Source organism: Bombina bombina, chromosome 5 (genome assembly GCF_027579735.1).
Source record: "Bombina bombina isolate aBomBom1 chromosome 5, aBomBom1.pri, whole genome shotgun sequence".
Classification (NCBI taxonomy): Eukaryota; Metazoa; Chordata; class Amphibia; order Anura; family Bombinatoridae; genus Bombina; species Bombina bombina.
In genome coordinates this window covers 419,122,581-419,145,646 of record NC_069503.1, presented here as the reverse complement: position 1 = coordinate 419,145,646, position 23,066 = coordinate 419,122,581, and the positions used below count along the sequence as shown (strand labels likewise).

At 39.1% G+C, this 23,066-nt stretch overlaps 1 protein-coding gene across 1 annotated transcript in view; it reads left to right on the top strand.

Annotated features, from left to right (window-relative positions):
* Positions 1–23,066, top strand: part of OSBPL10 (oxysterol binding protein like 10) — an 873,140-nt gene that overhangs the window by 621,288 nt on the left and 228,786 nt on the right. The window contains exon 6 of the mRNA XM_053714253.1: positions 19,611–19,765. Coding sequence (XP_053570228.1) covers positions 19,611–19,765 — 155 coding nt within the window. The remainder of the gene's footprint in view (positions 1–19,610; positions 19,766–23,066) is intronic.

The following is a 23,066-nucleotide window of genomic DNA, read 5'->3' as shown; positions in this document are numbered from 1 at the left end:
GGGGACATAATACATACAGACCAGATTGGTTTTATGCCAGGTAGGACTGCACAGAAAAATATTAGGACTGCTTTGCTGTTAATAGAACATTTCACAGCCTGTAATAAAAAATAATTCTGATGACCAAACTGACTTTGCTCTGTTGACCATTGATGCCGAAAAGGCGTTTGATTCCTTCTCGTGGGATCACTTATGTACGGCCCTGGATAGATTTGGGCTTGTAGGGAATTTTACTAAATATATTAAATTAATGTATCAAGACCCAATATCCTATATCAATGTAAATGGCTTAATTTCACCAAGCATTACATTACAGAAAGGAACTAGATAGGGCTGCTCATTATCGCCTTTACTTTTTAATATGGCGATGGAACCATTAGCAATCCAATGCAGGGAAAAACCAGAAGGTGTCTTAATTGGTAATAAAAGAACTGTTTTATGCTTGTATGCAGATGATATACTCTTTTATGTAGGTAATACTAGAAGAAATATACCCCTTATCCTTAATATTATCGCTGAATTTAGTAAATTTTCAGGCTATAAAATAAATTTAAACAAGTCAGAAATGTTATGGATCTTGAATAAGAAAGACAGTCAATTATCAAATCCCTTCGAGCAAGCAGCCAGTAAAATCAAATAACTAGGAATATTCTTATCTAAAAACCCTGATGAATGGTATAGTACGAATTTTGTCCCAATATGGCAGAAATGTTCACTCTGCTTTAAAAACTTAAAAACTGGGCTAAACTACCATTAACTCTATCAGCTAGAGTATCCCTTATTAAAATGATTCTCTTTCCTAAAATTGTATTCCTCATGCAAAATATTCCTGATTTTATTATTGGTAAATATTTACAAAGATTTAATGCACAATGTTCACAATTCTTGTGGGGTAAAGGGAAGCCACGCATTGCTCTTGGGAAATTAATGCATCTTAAAGTAGACGGGGGCTTTGCTCTCCCCAATATCAAGTTGTACAACTGGACCTGTATGGCCAAAGTGGCTATTGATTGGCTTACAGGCTCAGATCATATAACTAATTATCAAGGCGAAGAGTCTGTAGTCTTCCCTTTTTCTCTTAGGGCTTTACTCTATCAAACTTACTTGAAATCTCCTGGAAAAATAGCTTTTAAATATACTATATATAATATTGTATTAGCCTGGAAGAAAATATGCCAGAGTCTTCATATTGAATCTAAAATTTCACAATATCTTCCAATAAGAGGAAATCCCCAATTTCCAAGCGGTTTTGAGAGACATGCTTTTTATGACTGGTCTCAAAAAGGGTTAAATTATGTTTCTCAGTTAATTAACACACAGGGGCATATGTTTCAAGCTCTGAATGGAGCTTGATGCCCCGTGTTTCTGGCGAGTCATCAGACTCGCCAGAAACAGCAGTTATGAAGCAGCGGTCACAAAGACCGCTGCTCCATAACCTGTCCGCCTGCTCTGAGCAGGCGGACAGACATCGCCAGAAATCAACATGATCGAGTACGATCGGGTTGATTGACACTCCCCTGCTGGTGGCCGTTTGGCCGTGAGTCTGCAGGGGGCGGCATTGCACCAGCAGCTCTTGTGAGCTGCTGGTGCAATGCTGAATATTGCGAGCGTATTGCTCGGCGTATTCAGCGAGGTCTGGCGGACCTGATCCGCAGTGTCGGATAAGGTCCGCCAGACCTTGATAACTATGGGCCATAGACTAAGTCGGTTAAGGCATTTGACTCCTTGGTTAGATAATATAAACTAAAGAGAACTCTCAACTGTAATAAATTTAAAGAGTTTAACCCAGGCAGCCTTGAAAATATTGATATAATTATTAATATTTATCGTTCTGGGAAACATTAAATATCTTTTCTGTATAAAAGTATAATTTCTCTAGAAGCCAAAGATAAAATATTGAATCTGTATGCTAAATGGTGCACTGATTTCAGAGACATGAATTTTGAATATTTTAAAAAGAGCTTTGTACGAATCTCTGAGTATACTTACGCTATATCTATTAGAGAATTACATAAATACAATTCAACATAAAACAAATTTTCTTTGTCACTTCTAAAAGCGATATACAGAACAAACAGTTAATTAATACTTATATTTTAGTTGCTAAACAGATGATTCTAAAAAGTTGGAAAGATAAAAAAGCACCAAGTATTGCTGCTTTTAATAATAGTATGATGATTCAATTAGCAGTAGATATAAAAGACCCTTTGATTTTTTCAGACACCAAACTCAAGGCTTTCCTGGCTAAATGGGAAAACGTTATTGTTATTGTTACTGCCACCCAAGACCCAAACTCAGATTCTATCCCCACTACGGGCCTCCCCCCTCTTCCTTCAGTTAATGATGTCAGACCATTACCCTGGACATTGGAGACTCTGATAATTTTCGTATAAAAATTTAGAAGAGGACGGGGGAGAGGAGGGGGAGAGATGAGGGGAGAGGAGAAATAGGAATCCCTTTTTTTTTCTTTTTGTTGTTGTTCTGTCTGTTGTCCTTTTGGTGTATTTTAAGCCTTCCTAAAAATCCCCAATTCAGATACAGAATACTTGCGGGCCGAACAATGGACTGATGAGTCCTTTGTGCTCTTCATTTACCTTACTTTTCCTGGAATGTCTGATTAATTGCATAAGGCTAAAAGCCTATTTTTGTACCTTTGTGTAAAGCAGGAAAGTAACATGTTATTTATCGTGATTTGTATGGCTTTTTTCTCTGTATAAAGCTTACGAATAATTTTGTTTTCATGCAGATTTTGGAAATGTATCATGAATTGGTTTCTAAGTAAAGTATTAAAAATATGTTAAATTTGCTTGAATTTTATTTGTATATGAAACTTAAAGGGACACAAAGCCCAAATTTGTATTTCATCATTCAGATAGAACATACAATTTCTTGCTAATAAGTAGAGTCCACAATCCTTGCTTTTGGGAAATACATCACCTGGCCACAGGAGGAGGCAAAGACACCAGAGTTTCAAATGTCCATCCTACTTCCCTCCCAGTATTTCTTTGCCTTGTCAAGCAGAAGACATGGATAGAGATGCTACTGAAATATATGACGATTTTCATGTTTTTTTTCCCTTTAGAGGACTGTTCCTGGAAGAGAAGGAGTTAGGAGGGTATTTTTTTTTACTTTATTCTTCTCCTTGTTGGAGTTGCGTTACAAGTTAGCCACGTGTCGCAAGGTAGTGTCTTAGTCTCCTACTGCTTTGGCCAGAATGAATTTCCTCTCATGTTTGTCCTTTCTCTGCTTTTTGACAGATGAGGGGATAGGGACAGACTTACAGTGCACTGAGGAGTGGATCTGGATGGGGGTAAGTCACTCTCCCTGGGCTCCACTTCCATCTCCAATAAGGCACTTAGTAAGTGCTGGGGCTTATAATTAACCTACCTGTAACTATTATTCCTATCTCCATAGTGTCTGCTCTGGGGTTCTCATAACAAGGGTCTCTCAGAAGATCTGGAGACCATGCTTATTCACCACTATTTGGTATCAGAGCTGGCTGTTGGGTCTATTTGTCTACTTTGGTGGTGGTTTAATGGTGTGTGAGGGGATTTGCGGTCACTATTATTCAGAAACGCCAATTAATCTGATACACTGCTTTTTCCCTCAGCACTCCGGTGCTATTTTTATTTCGTATTGCTGGGAAGCTAGCACACTTCTAGCCAGGATGACCGGTGGCATTGTTTCGATTGGCACTCTACATATTAAAACATTGGAGCACTGAGTTTAGACAGGTTACCAGTCATGCTCTGTACATCATAGTGATGGAGGAAGGCCATCTTCGCGCCATAAGAAAGTTTTGATGTGCTTTGTTTGTCTCCATCCTCTTTCAGTCTAGTCATCTCTGGGAAGTGTTGTGACTGTGTCTTGGCTCTTTTTCTCACATCATCAGTCGTTATACAGGAGGGGGTAAGATGTTTGCACCAGAGCAGTGGGGTGCTTGAGATCAATGCACACATAACTACATATGTTTATGTTGTGTTAGGTACATATTTTCCTTGCTGATAGTACAAACAATTTTTGGGACCACACCAATCATTACTCTCATAGAGGGTGTTTCCCCTTAAGTGTAGTCACTTTTCTCATGAGGAATGGAATCTGGGACTGAAGCCACTGTGGAAGGATCCCCTGTGGGTGAATCCTCAAGCATTATTTCTCTTGTTAAGTGTATCCAGTCCACGGATCATCCATTACTTATGGGATATTCTCCTTCCCTATTCAAAAATAGGGAGAATGGGGGGAAAGACTGGACAAGAAGGGGTTATTTAGCACTCATTCCTATAGTATATTGTAATTAAGTTTATATATTCAACTAGACAAGAAAATTAATTTAGTTAAAACTAATTGTTTATTATTAAACCACTATAAAAGAGAGTGTAAGAAGATAAGCACTCTCACCATTTACAAAATTGCTCCACACTCACACTCCACACTCACGCTATTAATGTCACACTGCAATATACCCAGACAATGAAACACAGATTCAACCACCCCCCTGTATTCCTGGCCAGTAACAGGATACGGTGGCTTCAGGTGACAGGGATGGTTTCTATACTGTGTGACACGTCCCTTGCAGCTATTAAGCTAAAGCGTGAGTAACAAAAAGTTAATTTAAAAACACTATGCTACATAAGCATACTGCTGTGCTGCGCACAAACGCGTTTCGGCCGAGTGGCGGCCTTTCTCAATGTGCAAATTCAGTTTGACAAGACGAGTGTCTCGCTGTGAGGGCCTGATATACCCCTCTCCTATGTCCTTTACCCAATCGTAGCGTGCATATCATTCACGCCCACCTCTTAGCCACTCACACGCGATTTGGTATTAGCGTGTCATAGGGTGAGAATCAGTTTGTGATTGGTTACTCGTAAAATCCTCTTAACCAATTGCTGATCCCTTTAGTTCTCTACAATGTTTATGAGGCTTGGATAATAGGATAACTGTAGCGGTGATCACTCTCAATAGTGCGATTCCATGTGCACCCAGAAAATATTAATCCAAGGGCCAATTATGTTGTAAGGGCAAGAGTGAGCTTATGCGGTGTACAAATAATATCTACACAGCGTGCCACTTGGTTCTTACATAACAATAATAGCTCATTGTTAGATTTGTGAAAATGATAGCGTACACGTTATAATACATAACATATTGGCTGCTTGGTAACTGCAAACGAATGAAACAGATATATATAGTTTTTACTGTCTCATTGAAATAGATCATTTATTATTACGTAAAAAGTAGCATTTACCCAGATGATTGATGATTTTATGTAACCACACAATAATTATTTATTTAATCTTTGTACAAACTCAAAAAACAAAGTAATGTCTATGCAGCAAGAAATTCCAACTTTAACATAGCATTAATATGAAGACATGATTTAATGTAAAAGATAATGAGTAATACTTGACCCTTTATACGTAGGGTCTATTATATGCATTATGGTTTTTAACATACAAGAATTCAAATATTTTAACATATTTATAAACAAATAAAAAACAGACCTATATAACCGATGCAGTAATAGCATGATGCCGTTATGCATATCATAGTGTTATCTAAGGAATTATTTCTGGGTGCACAAGAGAATGCAGCTAACTAGAGAACATCATATTAATATTTAAGCAAGGAATAACATTGAAGCATATAGTTAGAAATCAGAGGAATGCCCAAAAATTGTTATTCTCATTCATGCCATTGGGCATGACAGTATTCAGATTAAATATCCATCTCGCTTCTTTTTTGAGCAAGATTTGTTCCATATCACTACCCCGTATGCCAGGACGTATACTTTCCAGTCCCCAGAATTTAAAAGTATTGATCTTTCCTTTATGATGGTTTAGAAAATGTCTGGCAACACTGGTAATTTGTTTGCCTTTTTCTACATCCTTTGCTGCGTTCCTTATATTACTGAGGTGCTCAGTGATTCTAACCCCCATTGGTCTGGTAGTCATACCTACTTAAAAACAGTTGCAGCTACATGACAGACAATAGATCACATTTGAGGTTTTACAAGTGATGTGATTATGAATTTTCCACTTTCTATTGAATCTATCCATCATGTATTTCTTTTTGACCATATATGTGCAATTTTTACAATTACCACATGCTATGGATCCTTTGTATAATGGAGCTTTTTTAGCATTTCTGTCAAAGTGGCTGGTGGTTAATTGATCACTTAAATTTTTTGCACGTCTATAAGTACACATAGGATTCTCTGGGATAATGGATTTTAACTGTTCATCTAGTTGTAAAATATGCCAATGTTTTGATAGTATATTAGATACCTGTTGGCTTTGGTTACAGTATGTGGAAATGAATCTGAGCGGATTTGAATTTGCCTCTATCTTTTTGGGTTTAAGAAGAAGATCATCTGTTGGGTTTCCAAAAAGATTTTTATAATTTTAAGGGTTACTCAATTGTTTTTTAACCTCTGTGGTGTACATTTCAGTGGGCCATAATACAATATTACCTCCCTTATCACTCTGTTTGATTTGGACATCAGTCCATTGTTTCATAGATTTCAGTGCCAATCTTTCTTCTTCAGAAAAATTGTCTTGCAATGTATCCTTTTCTGGTGAAATTGCTAATATGTCTTTGCACACTAAATCAAGAAATGTTACAGTGTTATGTGAGGTGCTGGTGGGAGGTATGAATTGAGATTTGGTCTTTAGTATGTCACGCCACTTTGTCTCACTGTATATTGTCTCTTTGGGATCCCTTTCTGATTCTTCTAGGAGGGAGATAAGATCTTTTATTGCTGTTGTATCATTACTATCTAAACCCTCTGTGTCTGAACTAGAAGAGAAGTATTTCTTAAGTAGTATTTTCCTTGCAAATAAATGTACATCTTTGATTGTCTCAAACTTGTCAAGTTGGGTTGTGGGAACAAAAGACAGGCCTTTTTTTAAAACTGAGATCTGAGTCTCAGTTAAAATTTTGTCAGATAGATTAATTATATTTAGTTCTTTTTGACTTGTTTCTTTTTGGGGAATGATTTCTGATTGAATTTGACTTGTTTTCTGGTTCTGGGTTTGTTTGCCTCTCCCTCTTCGAATTCGACGCCTAAAGGGATATCCCCAGTGTTGTTATGTGGGGTAATTCTCCTATGTAGAATGGGTTTAGGTCTTACTTCCTCCTCAGAAATGTCACCATCTGTTGTTTCACAATCTCTATCTGAATAATCTGAATCTATATTACTAGATAGAGCTACAATATCTAGATGTCAAACACCCCACAACAGCAACACTATATTTATTACCTAAAATCCACAAAAATCTGGAATTCCCACCTGGGAGACCTATTGTCTCTGGCATTGGGTCAATGACTGAAAACGCCAGTAGATATGTGGATGCCAGACTTAGGTACATAGTGGATGCTTTGCCCTCTCATACCAGAGATACTATGCACATACTGAACAAAATTGACAGTTTGACTGTAAGTTCGGAATCCATATTAGTAACTTGTGATGTAGAGTCTTTGTATACAAGTATAGATAAAAAGTGGGGCTGCACAGCAGTGTCCTATTTCTTATCCAAAAATAAAGACCTCACAGATGAAACTAAGCAATTCATCATTGACTTGTTAGAATTTGTGTTAGAACACAATTACTTCGTTTTTGATGGGAAGTTTTATCTCCAACTATGTGGAACCGCCATGGGGACATCTTGCGCCCCTACTTACGCCAATATATACCTGGGCTGGTGGGAAGAAACTGTAGTGTTTAATACCAATCTTCTACAATTTACTAAGCACATCACCCACTGGTCCAGGTATATAGATGACATTTTGTTTGTATGGGAGGGCTCTACAGAATTATTAAATGAGTTTATTTTGATCCTCAATGATAATCCCTTTGGATTACATCTTACCATGACATATGATGATAAAAAGGTAGAATTCCTAGATTTATCCATTTTAAAATGCAACAACAATCTAGAGACGGAAACCTTTAGAAAGCCTACGGCCACAAATAATATCCTTAACGCCAATAGTGCTCATCATCCAAACACCATTAGGGGTTTACCAATGGGGGAATATTTGAGGCTGCGTAGAAATTGTTCATCATTAGAATCTTTCCAAAAGGCTGCTAATGAATTGAGGAATAGACTACTTTTCAGGGGGTATTCTAGAAAGTCTCTTAAGAGAGCCTATCAAAAAGCACTATACAAAAATAGGGAGGAACTTCTTAAACCCAAAAAGATAGAGGCAAATTCAAATCCACTCAGATTCATTTCCACATACTGTAACCAAAGCCAACAGGTATCTAATATACTATCAAAACATTGGCATATTTTACAACTAGATGAACAATTAAAATCCATTATCCCAGAGAATCTAAGAATTTAAGTGATCGATTAACCGCCAGCCACTTTGACAGAAATGCTAAAAAAGCTCCATTATACAAAGGATCCATAGCATGTGGTAATTGTAAAAATTGCACATATATGGTCAAAAAGAAATACATGATGGATAGATTCAATAGAAAGTGGACAATTCATAATCACATCACTTGTAAAACCTCAAATGTGATCTATTGTCTGTCATGTAGCTGCAACTGTTTTTATGTAGGTATGACTACCAGACCAATGGGGGTTAGAATCACTGAGCACCTCAGTAATATAAGGAACGCAGCAAAGGATGTAGAAAAAGGCAAACAAATTACCAGTGTTGCCAGACATTTTCTAAACCATCATAAAGGAAAGATCAATACTTTTAAATTCTGGGGACTGGAAAGTATACGCCCTGGCATACGGGGTAGTGATATGGAACAAATCTTGCTAAAAAAAGAAGCGAGATGGATATTTAATCTGAATACTGTCATGCCCAATGGCATGAATGAGAATAACAATTTTTGGGCATTCCTCTGATTTCTAACTATATGCTTCAATTTTATTCCTTGCTTAAATATTAATATGATGTTCTCTAGTTAGCTGCATTCTCTTGTGCACCCAGAAATAATTCCTTAGATAACACTATGATATGCATAACGGCATCATGCTATTACTGCATCGGTTATATAGGTCTGTTTTTTATTTGTTTATAAATATGTTAAAATATTTGAATTCTTGTATGTTAAAAACCATAATGCATATAATAGACCCTACGTATAAAGGGTCAAGTATTACTCATTATCTTTTACATTAAATCATGTCTTCATAGTAATGCTATGTTAAAGTTGGAATTTCTTGCTGCATAGACATTACTTTGTTTTTTGAGTTTGTACAAAGATTAAATAAATAATTATTGTGTGGTTACATAAAATCATCAATCATCTGGGTAAATGCTACTTTTTACGTAATAATAAATGATCTATTTCAATGAGACAGTAAAAACTATATATATCTGTTTCATTCGTTTGCAGTTACCAAGCAGCCAATATGTTATGTATTATAACGTGTACGCTATCATTTTCACAAATCTAACAATGAGCTATTATTGTTGTGTAAGAACCAAGTGGCACGCTGTGTAGATATTATTTGTACACCGCATAAGCTCACTCTTGCCCTTACAACATAATTGGCCCTTGGATTAATATTTTCTGGGTGCACATGGAATCGCACTATTGAGAGTGATCACCGCTACAGTTATCCTATTATCCAAGCCTCATAAACATTGTAGAGAACTAAAGGGATCAGCAATTGGTTAAGAGGATTTTACGAGTAACCAATCACAAACTGATTCTCACCCTATGACACGCTAATACCAAATTGCGTGTGAGTGGCTAAGAGGTGGGCGTGAATGATATGCACGCTACGATTGGGTAAAGGACATAGGAGAGGGGTATATCAGGCCCTCACAGCGAGACACTCGTCTTGTCAAACTGAGTTTGCACATTGAGAAAGGCCGCCACTCGGCCGAAACGCATTTGTGCGCAGCACAGCAGTATGCTTATGTAGCATAGTGTTTTTAAATTAACTTTTTGTTACTCACGCTTTAGCTTAATAGCTGCAAGGGACGTGTCACACAGTATAGAAACCATCCCTGTCACCTGAAGCCAGCGTATCCTGATACTGGCCAGGAATACAGGGGGGTGGTTGAATCTGTGTTTCATTGTCTGGGTATATTGCAGTGTGATATTAATAGCGTGAGTGTGGAGTGTGAGTGTGGAGCAATTTTGTAAATGGTGAGAGTGCTTATCTTCTTACACTCTCTTTTATAGTGGTTTAATAATAAACCATTCGTTTTAACTAAATTAATTTTCTTGTCTAGTTGAATATATCAACTTAATTACAATATACTATAGGAATGAGTGCTAAATAACCCCTTCTTGTATATCCCTTTTTCCTATATTAACACTTTCACAGTGCCAGACTTTTTCTTTCTTTTGTACATATTCTCCTTCCCAACAGGAAGTTGCAAGAGTTCACCCACAGCAGAGCTGCTATATAGCTCCTCCCCTAACTGCCATATCCAGTCATTGTCTTGCAACCCTCAACACAGATGGAGGTCGTGAGAGGACTGTGGTGTTTTATACTTAGTTTATTTCTTCAATCAAAAGTTTGTTATTTTTAAATGGCACCGGAGTGTGCTGTTTATCTCAGGCAGTATTTGGAAGAAGAATCTGCCTGCATTTTTCTATGATCTTAGCAGAAGTAACTAAGATCCATTTGCTGTTCTCACACATTCTGAGGAGTGAGGTACTTCAGAGGGGGAATGGCGTGCAGGTTTTCCTGCAAATAAGGTATGTGCAGTAAAATATTTTTCTAAGGAATTGAATTGACTAAGAAAATGCTGCTGATACCGAAGTAATGTAAGTAAAGCCTTAAATGCAGTGATAGCGACTGGTATCAGGCTTATTAATAGAGATACATACTCTTATAAAAATGTGTTTTAAAATGTTTGCTGGCATGTTTAATCGTTTTTTGATAAAACTTATTGGGGCCTAATTTTTCCACATGGCTGGCTTAAATTCTGCATAGAAACAGTTAACTGAGGCTTCCCACTGTTGTAATATGAGTGGGAGGGGCCTAATTTAGCGCTTTTTTGCGCAGTTAAAATTACATGAATCATCCAGATTCCCTCAGCAGTCCCATGAATACTACAGGACATCTCTAAAGGGCTAAAAAGACTTCCAAAATCGTTTATAGGGAAGGTAATCCACAGCTCAGCTGTGGCAGTTTTGTTGTGTCTGTTAAAAAAACGTCTGTCGTTTTTTTTTATCTGTTTTTTGCATTAAGGGGTTAATCATCCATTTGCAAGTGGGTGCAATGCTCTGTTAACTTATTACATATGCTGTAAAAATTTCGTTTGATTTACTGCCTTTTTTTCACTGTTTTTCAAATTTTGACAAAATTTGTTTCTCTTAAAGACACAGTAACGTTTTTTATATTTGCTTGTTTACTTGATTTAAAGTGTTTTCCAAGCTTACTAGTCTCATTATTAGTCTGTTCTAACATGTCTGACATAGAGGAAGCTCTGTGTTCATTATGTTTAAAAGCCATGGTGGAACCCCATCTTAGAATGTGTACCAGATGTACTGATTTCATGTTAAACAATAAAGATCATTTTTTGTCTTTAAAAACATTATCACCAGAGGATTCTGTCGAGGGGGAAGTTATGCCGACTAACTCTCCCCACGTGTCAGACCCTTTGACTCCCGCTTTAGGGACCCATGCTCAAATGGCCCCAAGTACATCAAGGGCGTCCATAGCGTTTATTTTACCAGAGGATTCTGTCAAGGGGGAAGTTATGCCGACTCCCGCTCCAGGGACTCACGCTCAAATGGCGCCTAGTACATCAAGGGCGCTTATAGCGTTTATTTTACAAGACATGGTGAAAGTTATGAATAATACTCTGGAAGCAGTATTAGTCAGACTACCTGAAATTAAAGGAAAGCGAGATAGCTCTGGGGATAGATACAGAGCATACAGATGCGTCAAGAACCATGTCTGTTACTGCCTCACAATATGCAGAAGCTGAGGGGAGCTTCAGTCTGTGGGTGATATTTTTGACTCAGGGGAGATGATTTAACCTGATTCCGATATTTCTACATTTAAAATTTATGCTTAAGATCCTCCACTTGTTACTCAGGGAGGTTTTAGCAGCTCTGAATGACTGGGTTACAATCACAGTGCTAGAGAAATTGTGTAGACTGAATAGATACTATGCAGTGCCGGTGTGTACTGATGTTTTTTCCAATACCTAAAGAGGTTTACAGAAATTAATAAAGAATGGGATAGACCAGGTGTGCCGTTCTCTTCCCCTCCTATTTTTAGAAAAATGTTTCTAACAGATGCCACCACACGGGACTGATGGCAGACGGTCCCTAAGGTGGAGAGAAGAGTTTCTACTATAGCTAAGTGTACCACTATCCCTGTCGAGGACAGTTGTGCTTTTTTAGATCCAATGGATAAAAAATTAGAGGGTTACCTTAAGAAAATGTTTATTCAACAAGGTTTTATCCTGCAGCCCTTGCATGCATTGCTCCTGTCACTGCTGCTGCGGCGTTCTGGTTGGAGTCTCTGGATGAGGCTTTACAGGTAGCGACTCCATTGGATGAATATACTTGTCAAGCTAAGAGCACTTAAGCTAGCCAATTCCTTTGTTTCTGATGCCTTTGTTCATTTGACTAAACTAACGGCTAAGAATTCAGTTTTTACTATACTGGCGGCAGATCGCTATGGCTTATCTCATGGTCAGCTGTCGTGACTTTAATAAATAAGCTACTTAACTTTCCTTCAGGGGACAGACCCTATTAGGGCCTGGTTTGAAGGAGATCATTACTAATATCACTGGAGGAAAAGGGCCTGCCCTTCCTCAGGACTGGTCCTAATCAAAGGCCAAAACAGTCTAATTTTCGTGCCTTTCGAAACTTCAAGGCAGGTGTGGCATCAACTTCCTCTTAGGCAAATCAAGAGGGTACTTTTGCTCAGTCCATGACGGTCTGGAGACAACCGGACCTGGAACAAGGATAAGCAGGCCAAGGAGCCTGCTGCTGCTGCATCTTAGACAGCATGAAGGAAAGGTCCCCTATCCGGTAATGGATCCTGTAGGGGGCAGATTTTCTTTTTTCACCCAGGTGTGGGCAAGAGATGCCCAGGATTCTGAGCATTGGAAATTATATCCCAGAGATATCTTCTGGATTTCAATGCTTCCCCTTCGAAGTAGGGGAGATTTTACCTTTCACAATTATCTGCACACCAGATAAAGAAAGAGGCATTCTTACATTGTGTACGAGACCCATCCAGTTCCAAGACAGGAACAGGGTCAGAGTTTTTCTCAAATCTGTTCGTGGTTTCCAAGGAGAGGGAACCTTCAGACCTATTTTGGATTTAAAGATCTTAAATAAATTCCTTAGAATTCCATCATTTAAGATGGTAACTATTCGTACCATCTTAACTAGGATCCAGGAGAGTCAATAGAGGACTACAATGGATTTGAAGGATACTTATCCTCACATAACAATGCATAAGGATCACCATAGTTTTTTCAGGTTTGCCTTGCTAGACAGGCATTACCAGTTTGTTGCTCTTTCCTTTGGGTTAACTACAGCCCCAAGAATCTTTAGAAGTGGCCCCTTATTTAGGCATTGACCTTCAAATTGCCAAGTCTCATACAGATGTAGTACTGGCATTTCTGAGATCGCAGGGGTGGAAAGTGAACAAGGAAGGAGTTCTCTATCCCCAATCTCAATGGTTTCCTTCCTAGGGACTCTGATAGATTCTGCAGAAATTAAAATTTACCTGACGGAGTCCAGGTTGTCAAAGCTTCTAAATTACTGCCGTGTTCTTCATTCCATCCGCGCCCTTCGGTGGCTCGGTACATGAATGTAATCGGCCTAATGGTAGCGGCAAGGGACATAGTACCGTTTGCACGCCTACATTTCAGACCGCTGCAACTATGCATGCTCAGTCAATGGAACGGGGATTATACAGATTCGTCCCCTTCTTAAATCTGGACCAAGAGGCCAGAGATTCTCTTCTCTGGTGGCTATCTCGGGTCCATCTGTCCAAGGGTATGACCTTCTGCAGGTCAGATGGGACAGTTGTTACAACAGATGCCAACCTTTTAGGTTGGGATACAGTCTGGGACTCCCTGAAGATTCAAGGATAGTAGACTCAGGAGGAAACCTTCCTTCTAATAAATATTCTGGAATTGGGAGCGATATTCCATACTCTTCAGGCTTGGCCTCAGTTAGCAACTCTGAGGTACATCAGATTCAGTCGGACAATATCACGGCTGTGGCTTACATCAACCATCAAGGGGGAACAGAAGTTTCCTAGCGATGTTAGAAATCTTTAAATAATTCACTGGACAGAGACTCTCTCTTGTCTATCAACTCTCCATATCCCAGGTGTTGAGAACTGGGAGGTGGATTTTCTAAGTCGTCAGACTTTTCTCCCGGGGAAGTGGGGAATTCCCTCCGGAGGTCTTTACACAACATCAAGCAGGAGACTGCTTTGGTGTTTTTAACAGCGCCTGTGTGGCCACGCAGGACCTGGTATGCAGATCTGGTGGACATGTCATTCTTTCCATCATGATCTCTGCTTCTGAGACAGGACCCTCCATCTCAGGGTCCTTTCAACCATCTATATTAAACTTCTCTGAGATGGACTGCCTCGAGGTTCCTTAAAATGACAGATTCCTACTCTGTCTATTCTTTTGCACAAGCGTCTGGCAGATTCTCCAGACGTTCAGGCATTTTGTCAGGCTTTGGTTAGAACCAAGCCTGTGTCTAAACCTATGGCTCCGCCATGGAGCTTAAACCTGATTATTGAGGTTTTTCAAGAGTTCCGTGTGAACCTTTTCATTCTATAGATATCAAACTTTTTATCCTGGAATGTTCCTTTTTGGTAGATATTTCCTCGGCTTGTAGAGTCTCCGAGTTATCTGCTTCACAATGTGATTCTCCGTATCTGGTCCTCCGTACGGATAAGGTAGTCCTGTGTATCAAGACTGGGTTTTATCCAACATGATTATCACTCAAGAGAGTGTTGTACCATTCTTGTATTCTAATCCTCCTTCAAAGATGGAACGTCGTTTACACAATTTGGACGTGGTTCGTGCTTTAAAGTTTTTCTTACAAGCTACTTCAGATTTTCATCAAACATTTACTTGGTTTGTTGTCTACTCTGGGCAGAGAAGAGGTCAAAAGACTTCAGCAACCTCTTTCTTTCTTTTTGGTTAAAAGCATAATTTGTTTAACCTATGAGACTGCTGGACAGCAGCCTCCTGAAGGGATTACAGCTCATTCTACTAGAGCTGTGGCTTTCACTTGGGCCTTTTTTAAAATGAGGCTTCTGTTGAACAGATTTACAAGACGGCGTCTTGGTCTGCACTTCATATTTTGCTTCTTTGGAGACTATTTTTGGGAGAAAGGATTTTTTTTTCAGGCAGTGGTCTCTTCCGTTTAAGTTCCTGCCTTGTCCCTCCCTTCATCCGTGTACTTTAGCTTTGGTATTTGTATCCCATAAGTAATGGATGATCCGTGGACTGGATACACTTAACAAGAGAAAACATAATTTATGCTTACCTGATAAATTTATTTCTCTTGTAGTGTATCCAGTCCACGGCCCGCCCTGTCATTTTAAGGCAGGTAATTTTTTCATTTAAACTACAGTCACCACTGCACCCTATGGTTTTTCCTTTCTCTGCATGTTTTCGGTTGAATGACTGGATATGGCAGTTAGGGGAGGAGCTATATAGCAGCTCTGCTGTGGGTGAACTCTTGCAACTTCCTGTTGGGAAGGAGAATATCCCATAAGTAATGGATGATCCGTGGACTGGATACACTACAAGAGAAATAAATTTATCAGGTAAGCATAAATTATGTTTTTTACACTAGATGTGTTTATTGTGTACATTGGTTACAGTTTTCCCTCTGGCACAGCTTTGGTTTATCTTTAGTTCGATAGAACCATTCTTAAGAGCCAGGTCCATCTCTTAAGGTGGTCTCGCTGCCGGTTTATATTACTCATGGCAGTTTAACAAAGTTTGCACCACAGTTTAGGGCTCAATTGCAATTTGTGGTTACTGAGGCTATTGCGGCTCTGCCCTCTGCAAGCAACTGCAAGCTAAAACATATTTCTTTGAGTTCTTCTTCCAAGAGCAGTACTAACATTAGCCCGGAGGTTATTGGACAATCTCAGGAATATGATTTAGACAAAACTTCTTCGGACACTGATGGTGAAGTTTCCTTAGACTCTACCTCGGCGGAGTCAGACAAGGAGCCTAGGAGGCTACTTTTCAATTTAAGATGGATCATTTGAGATTCCTGCTTAAAGGGGCAGTCAACTCCAGCATATTTATTGTTTTATTTGTTTATTACCCATTCCCCAGTTTTTCATAACCAACACTGTTATATTAATACACTTTTTATCTCTGTGATTACCTTGTACCTAAGTCTTTGCAGACTGCCCTCTTATTTAAGTTCTTTTGACATACTTGCATTTTAACCAATCAGTGCTGACTCCTAGGTAACTCCACAGGAGTGAGCATAATGTTATCTATATGGTAAACATGAACTAGCTGTCTAGCTATAAAAAAAACTGTCAAAATGCCCTGAGATAAGAGGCGGCCTTCAAAGGCTTAGAAATTAGGATATGGGCCTACCTAGGTTTAGTTTTCAACAAAGAATATCAAGCAAATTTGATGATAAAAGTTAATTGGAAGTTGTTTAAAATTGCATACCCTATCTGAATCTTGAAATTTTAATTTTTACTACACTGTCCCTTTAAAGAGGTCTTCAGAACCTTGGAGGTTCAGTATAAGCCAGCTGAAGTCAAGCCAGCAAAGAAGTTAGACATTATTTTCAGACCCATAACAAAGGCTCCTGAGTTCTTTCTTGTCCTTTTTTTTAATCAGAGATTATAACAAAGATGTGGGATAAGCCGGGAGTTCCTTTTTCTCCTTCCCCTAATTTTAAGAAACTTTTTTGCGTTCCAGATTCTAATCTGGCATTAGGGGGTCTGTGCCCAAGGTTGATGGTGCTATCTCTACGAGATAACTACGATTCCTTTAGAGGACAGTACATGTTTTAAGGATCTAATGTATAGAACATTGGAGGGCTATCTGAGTAGGGCTTTCTTCCAGGGAGGTCTGCTTTTCAAGCAGAATGTCAGTGTGGTGACTGTGGCTGGTGGTGGTGCTTTTTGGTGTGACTATCTGAATTAGTCTTGGTGGAATCAACTTTAGAGGAGATTCAAGAGCGAATTCCATTTCTAAAATTGGAAAATTCCTTTATCTGTGACGCAGTTGTTCAGATCAATGCAAAGAATATGTTTTAGCAGTCCTAGGGGTAAGGGGGCTTTCTTACCTCAGGACAAAAAAGGCTAGACCTAAGAGTAGGCCTGGTGGGTGTTTTTGTCCCCCTCGACAGTACAAGAATCCGATATCTAATTCTTCTCAGAGGACAGAGTCCTTAAAACCTACTTGGAAGCCGAAACCCAGTGTGGTCTAAGTCCAATCAGTCCAAGAAACCTTCCAAAACTAAGTTCGCATGAAGGTGCAGACCCCCAATCTGCACTTAGCTCCAGTAGGGGGCAGACTAGCTCGTTCTCAGGGAGAAGCTCTTGCTTCTTATATGGATGATATATTGGTTCAAGCTTCATCTTTACCTTTAGCGGTGGCATATATGGAAAAACTTCTGTGATTTCCTCTCAGTCATGGCTGAAAGTTAAATGCTGCAAAGAGCTCTCTCACTCCCAACATGAAGGTGTCCTTCTTGTGAGTGATCATAGATTCTGTAGAAATTAAGCTTTTTTTAACAGATTAATGCAAACTAAAGCTTCAGTTGGCCTTTCGTCAACAACAGTCAATATCTTCTCCCTCGGTAGCCCAGTGTATGGAGGTCGTGGGACTTATGGTCACGGCTTTGTATGCAGTTCAGTTGCCCAGGTTTCATTTGCAACCTTTACAACTTTGAATGTTAAGGCAGAGGAACAGGGACCACTCCGACCTCTTGTAGGTTATTCACTTGGACGTATCCACAAGACAGTCTTTTTCTTGGTGGACGTCCCCAGAACCAGTGTTGAGGGGGATGGGGTTTCAACGTCCATCATGGGAGATTATCATGACAGATGCCAGTCTGTGCGACTCAGTATGTTTGGTCCCCACAAGAAGTCATGCTACCTATCAGTGTCCTATAACTCAGGGCAATCAGTACCTCAGTACCTTTCTTTTGCTTCCAATTGGACAGTGTCACGGCAGTGGCTACATACAGTCTCCTTGCAATGAAGGAGGTGTCTCGCATTTTGACTTGATTTTTTATTGAGTCAGTACAAAAGCATAAAGGCATTTTTATGCTTTTGTACTGACCCAATCAAAAATGATTTATATGGTGCGGCTGCTTCTTGGACTTTGTACTCATTTTGAGGGTTTAGAGTGTGAACCCTGCAGCAAGCACATTCCTGACACTGGTGCTGAGCTCCTTTGATTTTCGCATTTTGACTTGGGTAGAACAAAATCTATGTTTGATTCAGCCATTCACATCCCGGGAGTGGACAACTGGGAAGCAGACTATCTGTGTCATTAAACTCTCCATCCAGGGGAATTGTCTCTCGATCAGTAGATATTCAATCGGTTAATAGATCGCTCGGGACCTCCAGAGATAGATTTGATGGCATCCAGGCTTAAAGGGACTTTAATCTTTCATGATTTAAATAGGGCATGCAATTTTAAACAACTTTCCAATTTACTTTTATTACCAATTTTGCTTTGTTCACTTGGTATTCTTAGTTGAAAGCTAAATCTAGGAGGTTCATGTGCTAATTTCTAAGACCTTGAAGACTGCCTCTAATTTGAAAGCATTTTGACAGTTTTTCACCACTAGAGGGCGTTAGTTCATGTGTTTCATATAGATAACATTGAGCTCAGGCACGTGAAGCTCCTAGGAGCCAGCACTGATTGGCTAAAAATGCAAGTCTGTCAATAAAGACTGAAATAAGGGGGCAGTTTGCAGAGGCATAGATACAAGGTAATCACAGAGGTAAAAAGTATATTATTACAACTGTGTTGGTTATGCAAAATTGGGGAATGGGTAATAAAGGGACAATCTACCTTTTTAAACAACAAAAATTCTGGTGTTTACTGTCCCTTTAACCACAAGCTTCCTTGCTATGGTTCCAAGCGGAGTTCACAGATGCATTGAAAGAACCATGGCATTATCATCTGGTATACATACCTGTTTTCTCCAATTGTGCTTCTGCCCAGAGTGGTGGCTCATCTCAAACAAAAGGGCATCTAGACAATATTGAGCACTCTATGGCAGCAATTTTGCTAGAATGTTCTACATTAGCAAGAACACTACTAGATGACTATTTCCTGTCATGGCGTGCTGCAGACATGTGAACGCTACCTATCTAGATATCTGTTCAATAAAGAATGATGCAAATTTAATACTAGAAGAACCTATAAATACCTATATAAATACCTATAAAATAGCAATGGCCCTCTAAAAAGTTATTTTATCTCACAGTTCAAAATATCACTGGATTTTATTCAGCCTTATATTTTACACTGTACTTTATAATTCTACTGATTTGAATTTATCAAGTACTGCAGTTAGTATTTGTAGATTACTAATATAGCATTACTAGGAGGGAGGAAAGTACCATTATTGGATAATTGTAGACTACATACTTATTGTGATTGTGTTTTGTCTGCATTCACAGAAAACATCATGGGCTGGCATGGACAAAAGTCTCATTCTACAGAAAATATTAAAAATGAAAGTCTCAGCTCTTTACCATCTGCCAGTGCCAATCTCACATGGCCAATGTTGCCAAGTACGCCTCAGGAATACCACATGCTCACTCAGGATATTGAGGTAAGTCTGGGAATTGTAGTAGTCATAGAGTAAATCTGGATATATTATATACTATTAAATAAAAAAAATCTTGCATAAAATACAATAGGATTATTCTTTTATTTGCAGGAGAAGAAAAAATGAATATTTTGGATAATCTTTGAACTATAATTAATTAAAATTCTACCTGATGTCAAAAATAGTAAATTTTATGATAATTTCCCACTTCTAATATGTGCAAATTATGTATTTTTCACTTGAAAAAAAGAGTCATATTTGCTTTGTTTAATCATCAGTTATGCTTTAACCTTAACCAACCATTTACTAATGTGCTAATGAAGAAATCTTGTAGAAAAACATATAACTACAATTTTTTTTTACTTCTGTATGTAATTGGTGATGGTTTCTTTTGTATGAAAATAAATAACAATTATTTAAAACTAATTATATAGGAGAACAAATACTATTTAGAAGTTATGGAAAAAAATATTTGGTAAAGAATAGACAAATTAGTTGTGAAGTGTATTTAACCGGAATGCTTGATATACAGGGAGTGCAGAATTATTAGGCAAATGAGTATTTTGACCACATCATCCTCTTTATGCATGTTGTCTTACTCCAAGCTGTATAGGCTCGAAAGCCTACTACCAATTAAGCATATTAAGTTATGTGCATCTCTGTAATGAGAAGGGGTGTGGTCTAATGACATCAACACCCTATATCAGGTGTGCATAATTATTAGGCAACTTCCTTTCCTTTGGCAAAATGGGTCAAAAGAAGGACTTGGCAGGCTCAGAAAAGTCAAAAATAGTGAGATATCTTGCAGAGGGATGCAGCACTCTTAAAATTGCAAAGCTTCTGAAGCGTGATCATCGAACAATCAAGCGTTTCATTCAAAATAGTCAACAGGGTCGCAAGAAGCATGTGGAAAAACCAAGGCGCAAAATAACTGCCCATGAACTGAGAAAAGTCAAGCGTGAAGCTGCCAAGATGCCACTTGCCACCAGTTTGGCCATATTTCAGAGCTGCAACATCACTGGAGTGCCCAAAAGCACAAGGTGTGCAATACTCAGAGACATGGCCAGGGTAAGAAAGGCTGAAAGACGACCACCACTGAACAAGACACACAAGCTGAAACGTCAAGACTGGGCCAAGAAATATCTCAAGACTGATTTTTCTAAGGTTTTATGGACTGATGAAATGAGAGTGAGTCTTGATGGGCCAGATGGATGGGCCCGTGGCTGGATTGATAAAGGGCAGAGAGCTCCAGTCTGACTCAGACGCCAGCAAGGTGGAGGTGGAGTACTGGTTTGGGCTGGTATCATCAAAGATGAGCTTGTGGGGCCTTTTCGGGTTGAGGATGGAGTCAAGCTTAACTCCCAGTCCTACTGCCAGTTTCTGGAAGACACCTTCTTCAAGCAGTGGTACAGGAAGAAGTCTGCATCCTTCAAGAAAAACATGATTTTCATGCAGGACAATGCTCCATCACACGCGTCCAAGTACTCCACAGCGTGGCTGGCAAGAAAGGGTATAAAAGAAGAAAATCTAATGACATGGCCTCCTTGTTCACCTGATCTGAACCCCATTGAGAACCTGTGGTCCATCATCAAATGTGAGATTTACAAGGAGGGAAAACAGTACACCTCTCTGAACAGTGTCTGGGAGGCTGTGGTTGCTGCTGCACGCAATGTTGATGGTGAACAGATCAAAACACTGACAGAATCCATGGATGGCAGGCTTTTGAGTGTCCTTGCAAAGAAAGGTGGCTATATTGGTCACTGATTTGTTTTTGTTTTGTTTTTGAATGTCATAAATGTATATTTGTGAATGTTGAGATGTTATATTGGTTTCACTGGTAAAAATAAATAATTGAAATGTGTATATATTTGTTTTTTGTTAAGTTGCCTAATAATTATGCACAGTAATAGTCACCTGCACACACAGATATCCCCCTAAAATAGCTATAACTAAAAACAAACTAAAAACTACTTCCAAAACTATTCAGCTTTGATATTAATGAGTTTTTTGGATTCATTGAGAACATGGTTCTTGTTCAATAATAAAATTAATCCTCAAAAATACAACTTGCCTAATAATTCTGCACTCCCTGTATTATATTATAAATTGATATATCCAACCCTGGATGAAAATTTTTTTTTATTATTTTTTTTTACCCTGCATAGACCTTAGTGAAGAGGTCAAATTCAGGGCATGGGATGGAGTTGAGTCAAACGCATTATTAAGGTGTGGGGGTGGGGGCGGATGTGGCATCATTTCTGAACGATGAGGAGAAGCTCCCTTCCTTCCTCCCTGGCTGTGATTGTGTTTTATTCACAGCTTTGTTGGGGTGCTTCCCTATGTTTTGAATAAGTGGAATGTTTTTCTGGTACCTCCTGTTTTGTTTCACGAGAGAGATATCTTAAAATAGGGGTGTGCAATTTATGTGTTGGATGTACTTGTGCATGTCGGAAGTTTGGGGGGCAAACACAGTGGGGTTTTAAATTTCAGTCTGTTATTTATGGTTCAAGTTATTGATTTGCTAATATTTGTTATTTAAATAAACAAAGCAACTGTAAGGGTCAATTCACTATCTGAAGCTGTTTAAGACTTGCTCCCCACCCTTCCCTAATCCATTTCATTCAGGCCATTCTGTTCTGTCTACCTGATTCACATCCACGGTAGTGGAGGGATAATGGCTGTCTCTGTTACAGAGATCTCTATTACATGGGGAAACTCATGACAGTTGCACTGGCAGTAGAAAGACTTGCACTCCCTAAATGAATGCATTTTTGAGTAGCTATGGTTACTGTCGCTGGTGAACTCCTGGGGGTTCCCTCTTTGTGACTTGTGGATGCCAACTCTCTGGGAACAGTGATGGCTGTCATGCTTAACACCCCGGTTTTCATTAAATAACGCCAGGCAGGGGAATGGTAGAAAGTTCAGGGACTGGAGTTCGGCTATCTGTCACACAAAAGCTACCGTCCCATATGCAACGCTATATGAGCTTTATCTAAAGCTTCTTATTAGATGGCAAACTTCAAAGGGTCTTCTCTATATGTTCTGAATTATGTTGGAGGGGGTGTGGCACAATTGGTTCGCAGCTCCATATCTGGTGGGCTTGTCTTAAGGAACTTGTGGGATGTAGTTTCCCAGGTTCTGAGTGATACAGGATTACTGCAGTCTCTGCCTGCTACTTTGGCTCTTCTACATCTGGTTTTACAGGGGCTCCCTAAACCAGCCAAGTACTTGACTATATATATCTTATTGACGGTCAAACTGGCAATAGCATGCATGTGGTTAAAGCAGGCTGCACCCTCCTGGA